This window comes from Urocitellus parryii, chromosome 5, assembly GCF_045843805.1.
Source record: "Urocitellus parryii isolate mUroPar1 chromosome 5, mUroPar1.hap1, whole genome shotgun sequence".
Lineage (NCBI taxonomy): Eukaryota > Metazoa > Chordata > Mammalia > Rodentia > Sciuridae > Urocitellus > Urocitellus parryii.
The window spans coordinates 63,857,686-63,868,281 of NC_135535.1; the positions used below are offsets into that span (position 1 = coordinate 63,857,686).

The 10,596-nt window shown below is 51.0% G+C and overlaps 1 protein-coding gene across 1 annotated transcript; it reads left to right on the forward strand.

Moving 5' to 3' along the window:
• Positions 1–4,876: 4,876 nt before the first annotated feature.
• Positions 4,877–10,231, forward strand: Krt5 (keratin 5). The gene is made up of 9 exons (XM_026398679.2): positions 4,877–5,425; positions 5,992–6,206; positions 6,955–7,015; positions 7,123–7,218; positions 7,550–7,714; positions 8,062–8,187; positions 8,451–8,671; positions 9,441–9,475; positions 9,927–10,231. Exons 1-9 carry the CDS (start codon positions 4,877–4,879, stop codon positions 10,229–10,231), a joined length of 1,773 nt encoding a protein of 590 aa, XP_026254464.1.
• Positions 10,232–10,596: the final 365 nt, after the last annotated feature.

Sequence of the window (10,596 nt, forward strand, 5' to 3'; positions counted from 1 at the left end):
GGGAAAGCCACATGGAATTGAGAGTCTGTCCTCTCTGCCTGCATCTCAGGATGAGGAAGCGGTCAGCCAAGCAGAAGCCCCGAGAGAAGGCAGCTCCACTTCTACCTCTGCCTTCCCATCCTGAGCTGCAGCTTCTGGGAAAGGAAGGAACATGGGGCAGATTAAGAATGGGGACAGGCCTCCTTCCACGCTTCTGACCCCATGGGGACACAGCCCGGTCCAAAGGAAGTGTGGCCTTGCCTCCCCACTGAGGAGGAAGGCTGCAACCCCAGACTCCCAGGTGCAGTTGGACCCACCTGTGAGGACCAGAGCAAACCCTAAGAAAATGGTAAAGCTCTTCTTTGCAAGTTCACAAGTATAGATGTATCAATGATGTTAGGGCAGCGCCTGACACATTGTAATTCCTATGTGTTTGTCTAAAACTGAAAACCACCCTGTATGGAAAGCAAAGCCCAGAGGTTTTTGCTGTACAGGTATATCCTTTTCTTAGTCCCTCTGACTAATTAAAGTATTTGTTGATTTCCAGCCCATAGTTTCAATCAACCAAGGGGGATTTTCAAGAACTTGGTATGTCATTGGCAAAACACCCTTCAAATGAGAGAAGAACATTCCGCAGACCTGCAGGGGCCTGTTGAAGGGAAGCTGGGAACTCTGCTCTGCAGCTCTGGCTCCACAAGCACCGTCGCCTGCTAGCTCTGAGGGATGGGGCCAAGGCTGTGCCCCATATCCCCCTGTGTGTTCACCCCACCATCCCAGCTCAGCCTCAGCCAACTCCAGGTTAAAATCCCAGCCCATGCAGCCTTTCCTTCTAACTGTGGGTCACAGGGAAACTGTGTAGTGAGAGTCCAGGCAGTGTGTCTAGGGTGCCCTGGCATTCCAGAACATTTCGAGGATTGGCTTAGGACTAAGACAGAGCCCAGAGCGGGATCACAAGCTTTTGTATCTGTGCTGTGACCCACATTTACGTGACACACCTGTGTGAGAAAACTCAATCCCTGCTTTCTACTCTAACTCCATAATGGCAGCTGGGAACTGCCTCCAAAGCCCACCTGAGCCGAGACCGAGTGGTTGCTTTACTTCTGGAATCTGTGTTTCTACCCAGGCCTGTTTTCAGACTTGGAGCCTGAGAGTCCTAGAGAGGCTAGGTGTGGTTCCTAGCACCCTCTGGCTACCTTGGCTGAATGAGGGAGGGGTGGTACATCTAAATTCCCAGATCCACAGAGGGGCCCGTTCCCCAGCTCCCCGCAGTCCTGAGAACTCAGCTGAAATTGAAGCTGGGCCCGAGTTGGGGTAGGGGCAGGACTCCTGTAGCTTTGGGTGGAGATAGGAAAATTCTTCCCTCAATTCCTCCCCGAGGGTAGGGCTTTGTGGAGAGTTGTCTGGGGCTGGCACACCGCTTTATCTGCCCTTCCCCATCCTGCAAATCTGGCTCCAGGCTCCCAGATGGGGTTGCCAACCATAGCCCAATGAATAGGTGACTCACAACTCAATTATTGTTCCTCACTTTTTGTGTGGAACATGCATAGGGTGGAAGAACTGCAGAGATAAGGATATTACTGCTTTCTTTCCTCCTGGGAGGGACATTGAGGCAGGGGCTAGACATGAGAGCCCCCAGGGGGCTTAGATGCGGGATGCTGTCAGGTCGGGAATAGGAGAAGGATGGAGGGAAATTCAAAAAACGGAGTCATGGTCTCTGTCATCAGAAGGTGCTCAGTCTGCAGGGGACAAAAGACTGGCCCTATAGACTAGACCCAGAGACAGAAGCAGGTGAGCAGGACTCTGGGACTCAGCTAAGCACTGGGGACCTTGAAGGGAGGAGTGGATAGAGATGTCTGTCCATGCAATTCAGAAAAGTTTTATGGATCAAGACTGGGCTGAGTGTGTGTGTATGATGCCTTGGGACTGTACTGTTTGGGCAGGCCTGGAGGACATCTGCAAAACCATGATCTTTTGAGTAGGTTCTATTTATTGTTTTCTATCTTCTATCTTCCACCAAAGATATACAGACTGGGGTGTGGGCTCCAAGGAGAGTCCTGAGCTGGTGTTGAAGATTTTACTTTTCCTCCTTGCCTGTGGCCTATATTTCCTGCTGCCTGGGAAGTGTTGTCCAGAGTCTATGTTTCCCACGCTTCTCCATGAGGAATGTCAAGGGAGCCATCTTATTGCCTCTTTCTCTGGGGACACCAGCCAGGCAGCTATTAGAGAGATCTGTCAGTCCTGCACTCATTTTGCTGACAGTGGGAACAATGCCGGGAGAAGCTCAGTAGCATGCCTGACCAAGTCTTGGTAACTCCCTCTGGGGTGCCCAGCTAAGGAGCTTGGAGAGCTCAATATAATCCCTCCTTTCCTGTCACAGAGGTTGGAGGCTGGGTGGGGCTCCCCTCTGCAAGGGCTGGGTGCCTAGCTCCCCACGGGGGCTTCTCCATTACCTACACCTGCCCAGGTCTGGCAGGGTGGGAGGGCTGCCCTGCCTGGAGGTTCCCACCAAGTCAAAGGGACAGAGTGCTGCTTCTCCCCAACACTCCCTGCTACAGTTACTTGCCACCCACACACCAATGGTCCCTGTCATCTGGATCTGAGCTTGGCACATTGTAGCCATTCTCAAACTGGCCAGAATGCATTCCTGTCCTACCTACCAAGTCCTCTTTCTTTACAATCCAGCTGGGAGGAGGATGAATGGGGAGAAGAGAATGTCCCACTGTCTCAGGAAGGGTGGGGCTTCCCCAAGGGCAGTGGGGACTGTACCCAGGACCTGTCTGTCTGTGTGTGTGTATGTGTATGTAGCAGACATGCCCTGATAGTGATCTTCCAATGAAGGGGCGGGACTCCCGCTAGGAGCCCCCAGACACTTGCTTCAAGCTGGGACCTGTTGTATCAGGGCTGAGGCCCCAGATTAGTCTCGGGACACTCACGCCTGCTCTCGGCAAGGCCACAATGTATGAAATTGGTGAATTCAGTGACATTCATCTCTGAGGGTCTCGGAAATGTTCCAGGGAGAGAGGCATGCAAACCTCATTGTCTAAGTCCTGAGAGACCAGCTCTGGCCAGTGTCTGTCTGTCTGCAGAGACTCATCTGTCAGCTGCTTTCTCTCTGGTGAGCAATCACCATCTAGCACGGTAGAATTGCTTTCCCACAGCCTTGGCTTCCTTGTATTCAACCACAGTCCCCGTCCAGATATTTCTGAGCCTGGGCGGGTCCCGATACCTTTGCTCTTGGGAACATATCCCCTCTGGCTTTGAACCTGTTGCCCCGGTACCCCTACTTCTGGCTGCAGCCAAGGGGGCCCAAACTCTTCACAATTTAAGCACTGTCCTGACAGAGGGTCCTACTTGAGGGGAGGTAGAGATGTGACGCCCACTCAAGTTTGTAGCCAAAAAGAGAGGGTGTGGCTTGGGACAGACACTTGCTAGAATCTGACCACAATCCCCTTCTTCCACCTGGCACCCAAACTGATCAAGTAAACTGTGCAGAGGTGATCTTAGGGAGCTCTCCCTAAAGCAACTGTCGGGTTATTATGCCAGCTGCCTGGTCCCCACACCTGCTCTGATTAGGCTCTCTGGTAGGACAATCCACGACTTAGAATTCCATTTTCTATTCTTTTGGCCCCCCAAAAAACTTTGGGCTAGAGCTTACAAAAAAAGCACAGCGATTCCCGCTGCTTGGAACAGAGCGGTTCGCCGTTATAACAGGTCGGCAGATCCTCGACATGTTTCTGATGAGATTAGAAGCTCCTGCAGGTATGTGTTTGTGGCAGCCTTCAGCCTGTATCAACAGATTCAATGACTCATTTCTTCCCTGCTGGAATAACTGAGAGCTTGCTGGAACACACCTGGGAGGCTGGGGGTGCTGCTGGGGAACCGACAGAGCAGTTCCCCCTGAAGAGGCGTGATTTCCAGCAGAATTTCAAGGCTTTTTTAGGGACTGGGTGGAATCTCTGGGTTTGCAATGTCCCTTCAGGGTCTTAACGGGGACAAAGAGCAAGGGAAAGGACAGACACAAAATGCTGAGTTAGGAGCAGCTGTGGAGGGAGAGACCTGGCCACAAAGAGGGCAAGGTGGTCTATAGCCAGGTTGAAGATTCCCACATTCTCTATTTCTGGAGTCTGGGACTTGGGAGCACTTTTCTGGCTTGAACCTTGCAGATGAATCTGTCCAATGGGCTCTGAGATAACTGGACCTCCCACAAGAAAGAACTTATGCAGAAAAGGACTGGACTCTCTTTCTCCCTCTGGTATATACACAAGCTATAAGGCCTCAAAAGAGTTGCCTTTCCAAGAGCTCAAGTCCCTGTAGCAACTTCCCACCTAGCAAAGTGTTAGAAGAGCATATCACTGCCAGGTGGGGGACTCGCTTTGTCCCCCACCTCCTCCACTGATGGACAGTGTCCCTGAAGCTAGAAGGTCAGCATGCACTATGCTGAGATGGTGAACAGTGTCCTTAGTCCGCCCTAGGACAGTGGCCATGGCCAAATGCCCCCTTACTTTCTGGAATCCTTCTTGGGCTGTCCACAGCCCCCAGGCCCCATGGTGAAGAGAGACTATCTGGCAGCATGGCCGACTTGCTGCCAAGAGATCAGTGCTGCAAGGCAAGGTTATTTCTAACTGAGCAGAGCCTGCCAGGAAGAAAGCATTTGCACCCCGCACCATAGTGCAGGTGTGAGGGGTGAGCTCACAGCTGCCCCCCGGGCACGCCCAGCCCACTTAATCATTCACAGCCTGACAGCTCTCCCGCCCAGCCCAGTTCTGAGGGGATAAAAAGGGGCATTGCAGTTCCTGGGGAACAGAGCCACCCACTGCGTCCTGCTGTGCTCTGTTCTCTCCAGCACCTCCTGCCCCACTAGTGCCCTGTACTCTTGCTCCACCAGGAACAAGCCATCATGTCTCGCCAGTCGAGTGTGTCCTTCCGGAGTGGGGGCAGCCGCTCCTTCAGTGCTGCTTCTGCTATCACCCCGTCTGTCTCTCGCACCAGTTTTACCTCCGTGTCCCGTTCCGGGGGTGGCGGTGGTGGCAGGGTCAGCCTTGGGGGTGTTTATGGAGCAGGTGGCTTTGGCAGCCGGAGCCTCTACAATCTGGGGGGCTCCAAGAGGATTTCCTTCAGCGCTAGCGGTGGAGGCTTCAGGAACCAATTTGGTGGTGCTGGAGGCGGCTTTGGCTTCAGAGGTGGAGCTGGCAGTGGATTTGGTTTTGGCGGTGGAGCTGGTGGTGGTGGCTTTGGGCTCGGTGGCGCAGCTGGCTTTGGTGGTGGTGGCTACGGGGGCGCTGGCTTCCCTGTGTGCCCCCCTGGAGGCATTCAAGAGGTCACCGTCAACCAGAATCTCCTGACTCCTCTGAACCTGCAAATCGACCCCACCATCCAGCGGGTGAGGACCGAGGAGCGTGAGCAGATCAAGACCCTCAACAACAAGTTCGCCTCCTTCATCGACAAGGTGAGACATGATCCTTTCCAAAAACCTGCTGAGAATCTTGAATAAATGCCAAAGAAGGAGGAGAGAAGGGGAGAATTTTCAGGCTTTGTGCAAATACCTTGATGTTTTCCAGGGGTTCCCATTTGCTCCTGAGTCCTGCATTTGGGGGCCCTTTTCTTAGTTGGACTGGCAGGCAGAGCCTGATTCTCATTCAGAGATGATCCAGAAGGGTCCCATGATTACTATTGGAGAGAGAGAGACAAGCTCTGTGCCCCACTGTAACACGGCTGAGGCACAGGAAGGCAGATGTGTTCACCTGGTGGCAGCCCAAGTGCCTTCAAGGCTCTCAGCATGAGGCCACCTACAGCTCCAGCCAGCTCTTCCAGGTTTTGCCTGGGACCTGCAGGATGGGCCCATCTTCCCTAGAAGAATGAGGTTGGGTACTTCACTCTGGACCTCCCTTCTGAGACCCAGGAGGGCAGGGCACATGGAAAAGTTAAGGGGACAGCAGGTGACATACAAGAGTAAGGAGAACATGGAAACAAGAAATGCAAGCTTTTCTTTCTTCACACTCTGCTCCCTTCCAGGTGCGCTTCCTAGAGCAGCAGAACAAGGTCCTGGACACCAAGTGGACCCTGCTCCAGGAGCAGGGCACCAAGACTGTGAGGCAGAGCCTAGAGCCTTTGTTCGAGCAGTACATCAACAACCTCAGGAGGCAGCTGGATGGGATCCTTGGGGAGAGAGGCCGCCTGGACTCAGAACTGAGGAACATGCAGGACCTGGTCGAGGATTTCAAGAACAAGTGAGTCAGGGGTGGGTGGAGACAAGGGCATTGATATCTTCTTTGTGCCAGATCAGTTTGTAACCAGCCTTCTGCTTATGCCTTCACTAGACACATATACCTTCTGTAGATAGCTACAGTACTTAAAAAGAAAATCCTAGAATACCAGTCCATGTTTAGAAAGTTCCAACCCCAGGCTAAGTCAGGCACTTAGCCAACAGTCAGAGCCAAGGGCACAGCAGCCTTGATACCACCTGGTGAAATGTGCCAGCCTATCATCCTTGGTCCCTGGGCTTTCCTCCATAGTCCTCCCAAAATATACGGCATGGACTTTTGGTGGCTTCCCTTCAAAGCAAGAACTGATCATGTAACCCAATTTGGAGGCTCAAACAATTTCCTTAGTCATGTGAACCAGCTACTTCAGGGTTTTGTTTATGTTTTTAAAGGCTCTGAATGCTGACAAAATCACTAGAAAAGCTGACTAGATATGATGTTGAAGGGAAACAGCATGGCTTTTCCACAGGAATAGTCTAGAAGCAACTGAATTATAGTGATAACAGACTGAGTACCTGGTAGACAGTTACAGAAATAGCAGCATCCTAATAGGTAAGGACCTTGCCCAGGGCTCACACTACCCCATCCACTCCCTCTCTGCCTCTGAGATACAAGAAGTCCTTTCCAATGTGAAAGTAGGCTCACATTGTACAATAAAGACCCCTCCAGTGTCCCTCATTATCTGACAAATTCTTCCTGTCCCTTTCACCACCAGGTATGAAGATGAAATCAACAAGCGTACCACCGCTGAGAACGAGTTTGTGATGCTGAAGAAGGTGTGTGTGGTGAAGGGAACCTGTAGTCTGGGGCAGTCACTCTCCTGGGGTGGAGTCATTTAAGTCAGGTGGACGTTTTGTGATGCCAAACACTCCCATTTTCCCAGGATGTGGATGCTGCCTACATGAACAAGGTGGAGCTAGAGGCCAAGGTTGATGCCCTGATGGATGAGATCAATTTCATGAAAATGTTCTTTGATGCGGTGAGAAACTTACCTAAATTTTTTATATGAGTGGTTATTATTTTTTTCCTCAAGTTTTTGTCCCCCAATAAATAGAAGATTTGAGGGCTGGGGATGTGGCTCAAGCGGTAGCGCGCTTGCCTGGCATGCGTACGGCCCGGGTTCCATCCTCAGCACCACATACAAACAAAGATGTTGTGTCCGCCGAAAACTAAATAAATAAATATTAAAAAATTCTCTCTCTCTCTCTCTCTCTCTCTTTAAAATAAATAAATAAATAAATAGAAGATTTGAATGGAACTGACATTTAAAAAATGCAAAATCAGATGACTGACTTCAAGTCTCCCTGCAGGAGCTGTCCCAGATGCAGACACACATCTCTGACACATCCGTGGTCCTCTCCATGGACAACAACCGCAGCCTGGACCTGGACAGCATCATCGCTGAGGTCAAGGCCCAATATGAGGACATCGCCAACCGCAGCCGAACTGAAGCTGAGTCCTGGTACCAGACCAAGGTGGGTGCTCTAGCAAATGTCTCCGGAGTGAGGGGATGGAGCTGTGTCTCAGATTCTAGGCCACGACCATGCTAAGTAAGTGGCTCCTGAGGCTTGCTGAGGCCAATTGGTTGAGATATGGGAACAGTTATGGTTATATTTTCCATACAAACTCAAGAACCTGAAAGAGAATGTCATACCAGTGTTTCTAGGAGAGCAAAAACAATAGAGAAGAAATTATCTGAGACCAATTTCACCCGAATCAGCCTGACCCATGCCACCTCTTGGTAGTTCCTTTCTGTGAACTTGGAGAAAGTGCTTTCCACCCTCATGTAACAGGATCTTTCTTTTTTTCTTGGTGGCCTCAGTATGAAGAGCTGCAGCAGACAGCTGGCCGGCATGGGGACGACCTGCGCAACACCAAGCATGAGATCTCTGAGATGAACCGGATGATCCAGAGGCTGAGATCTGAGATCGACAATGTCAAGAAGCAGGTAGGATGAGGTGAAAGAGGGCAAGGAAGAGGCTTTGAATGGGAGACATATTTTGTGTTCCTCTTGCTAAACACCCACACCCACCCACACACACCCACACACACACACGCACAGCAATGTTCTATCACTCCTCATGACCAGGATAGATGCACCAGTTCTCTCTGGAGCTCCAGATTGATTTGCTTGACCTAGAATGTCAAAAAGAGACACCCCGGGCCCAGCTCAGTTACACAAGTGTCCCCACTCTTCCTTCCCCCTTGCAGTGCGCCAACCTGCAGAACGCCATTGCCGATGCGGAGCAGCGTGGAGAGCTGGCCCTCAAGGATGCCAGGAACAAGCTGGCAGAGCTGGAGGAGGCCCTGCAGAAGGCCAAGCAGGACATGGCCAGGCTGCTGAGGGAGTACCAGGAGCTCATGAACACCAAGCTGGCCCTGGACGTGGAGATCGCCACCTACCGCAAGCTGCTGGAGGGAGAGGAGTGCAGGTGGGCTGACTGTGGGCCCAGGATGGCCTCCCATTTGATGAAGTGGAGCTTCTCCACTACAGGGTGTAAAACACACACACACAAGTGACCACACCACCCACCCATTTCAACTGACACATGAGCCTATTGTAGGTCTCAACTCACTTTTCTGGCTTATTCCCCACTACCAATATCATTGAGTGCTGCCTCCCTCCAATTAAGTAATTTCAGAAAAGTGACCTGAGTATTGTCCTCTGCCTGCTTTCTTTCATGGCTTTGGAGACCTCAGTGCCCGAGCCACACTCACCTTCATTCTAGTCTTCCTGATTCTTTAAGTACTTCCTCCTGCCAGAAGCCTTTTCTAATTATTCCAGCTGAGCTAAGCTTGCCTGCCTTTGGATTCTCAAACTACTCTAGTTTCTTGAATCTCGGACACTGTCCATTGCCTACTTTCTGTCCAGGCCGAGTTCTATCACAGAACGCAAGCTCCTCCAAGGCAAAAACTGCTGTGTGCGTACTCTTATTTCCCACAACCTCTTACTCATGCTTTTGGTAAAATGGGTGGAGGACAATATGAATTATAATCTTCCTTTGACAATCTGTTGTCTGGTTAAACCCTGTTCATTGGAAAGTCCCTTCAGAGGGCTCCCTCTTCCTCTAACTTCATGGTCTTTTGGGGATGCAGACCCTAGCTCTGGAATGACCTCTAATCACAACTATGGGATGTAGCCACATAGACTAATGCTATCTTTGGGGAATTTTTAATTCATTCCAATTTATTTTCTTTTAGACTGAGCGGAGAAGGCGTTGGACCAGTCAATATTTGTAAGTAACTTTGAGCAGACGTTCACAATGATGATAATATAGGATACCTGGTGCTAACTCAGAATCTGCTGTTTCTATATACCAGACATACCCTTCCCCAATAGTTGGTTATTTAACACACCTAGTGAAAAGCAAGTGATGCAGGGGACAGAACATAGATTAGGACATGAAGCAATGTAGCTTGTGTCTTTTCTCTTAAACGGGAGGTCATGTGGCATATACATTTTGGACCCTGTACCTACCTCTGGAGTACCTAGCGCCATGCTTTCATCTTGTGTCCACCTGCTTTCTGTGGGGGATGTTAGCTAAATGACAGTTCTTCTGGGCCTCTTGTGTGATTCTGTAAGAGCGACCAGAGGTAGTGCTCCATTAACTGGCAGGATCAAACAGGCTGGCCCTGTAGAATCAATCTGAAGATCAGTAGTCTCACCCATTTCTCCTTTCCCTGCAGCTGTCGTCACAAACAGTGTCTCTTCTGGCTACGGCGGTGGCAGCGGCTTTGGAGGAGGCAGTGGCTTTGGAGGAGGCCTTGGTGGAGGCCTCGGCGGTGGTCTTGGTGGAGGTGGCGGTGGCAGCTACTACTCCAGCAGCAGTGGGGGTGTTGGTCTGGGCGGTGGGCTTAGTGTGGGGGGCTCTGGCTTCAGTGCCAGCAGCGGCCGAGGGATGGGAATGGGCTTTGGCAGTGGCGGGAGCAGCGGCTCCAGCGTCAAATTTGTCTCCACCACCTCCTCCTCCCGGAGGAGCTTCAAGAGCTAAGAAGAGCCCACTGCAGGTCACTGCCTCCCAAGGGCAGCCCCAGCAATGGAGCCGCCTCTGCTAAGCAGTTGCCCAAGCCAAGTTTTCTCTTTTTCTGGAGAGTAGTCTAGGCCCAGTCTACTGCAGAACCACATTCTTTGTGGACCCAATTCCCAGTCTCTGGTCTCTCATGTCACAATTCTTTATTTTGCTTCAAATCAGTGTTTAGTTCCCTGTAGCATGGTCCTTGGGACATGAAAATCTAAAGTTTTCCACCATCTAAGCCAGCAAAACAGAATCCCCACCCCAGTGCCCACCCCAATTTTAACCCGGTTCTGAATACTTCCAGAGTGTGTTCAATAAAATGCTTTTCTAATATAAGCTAT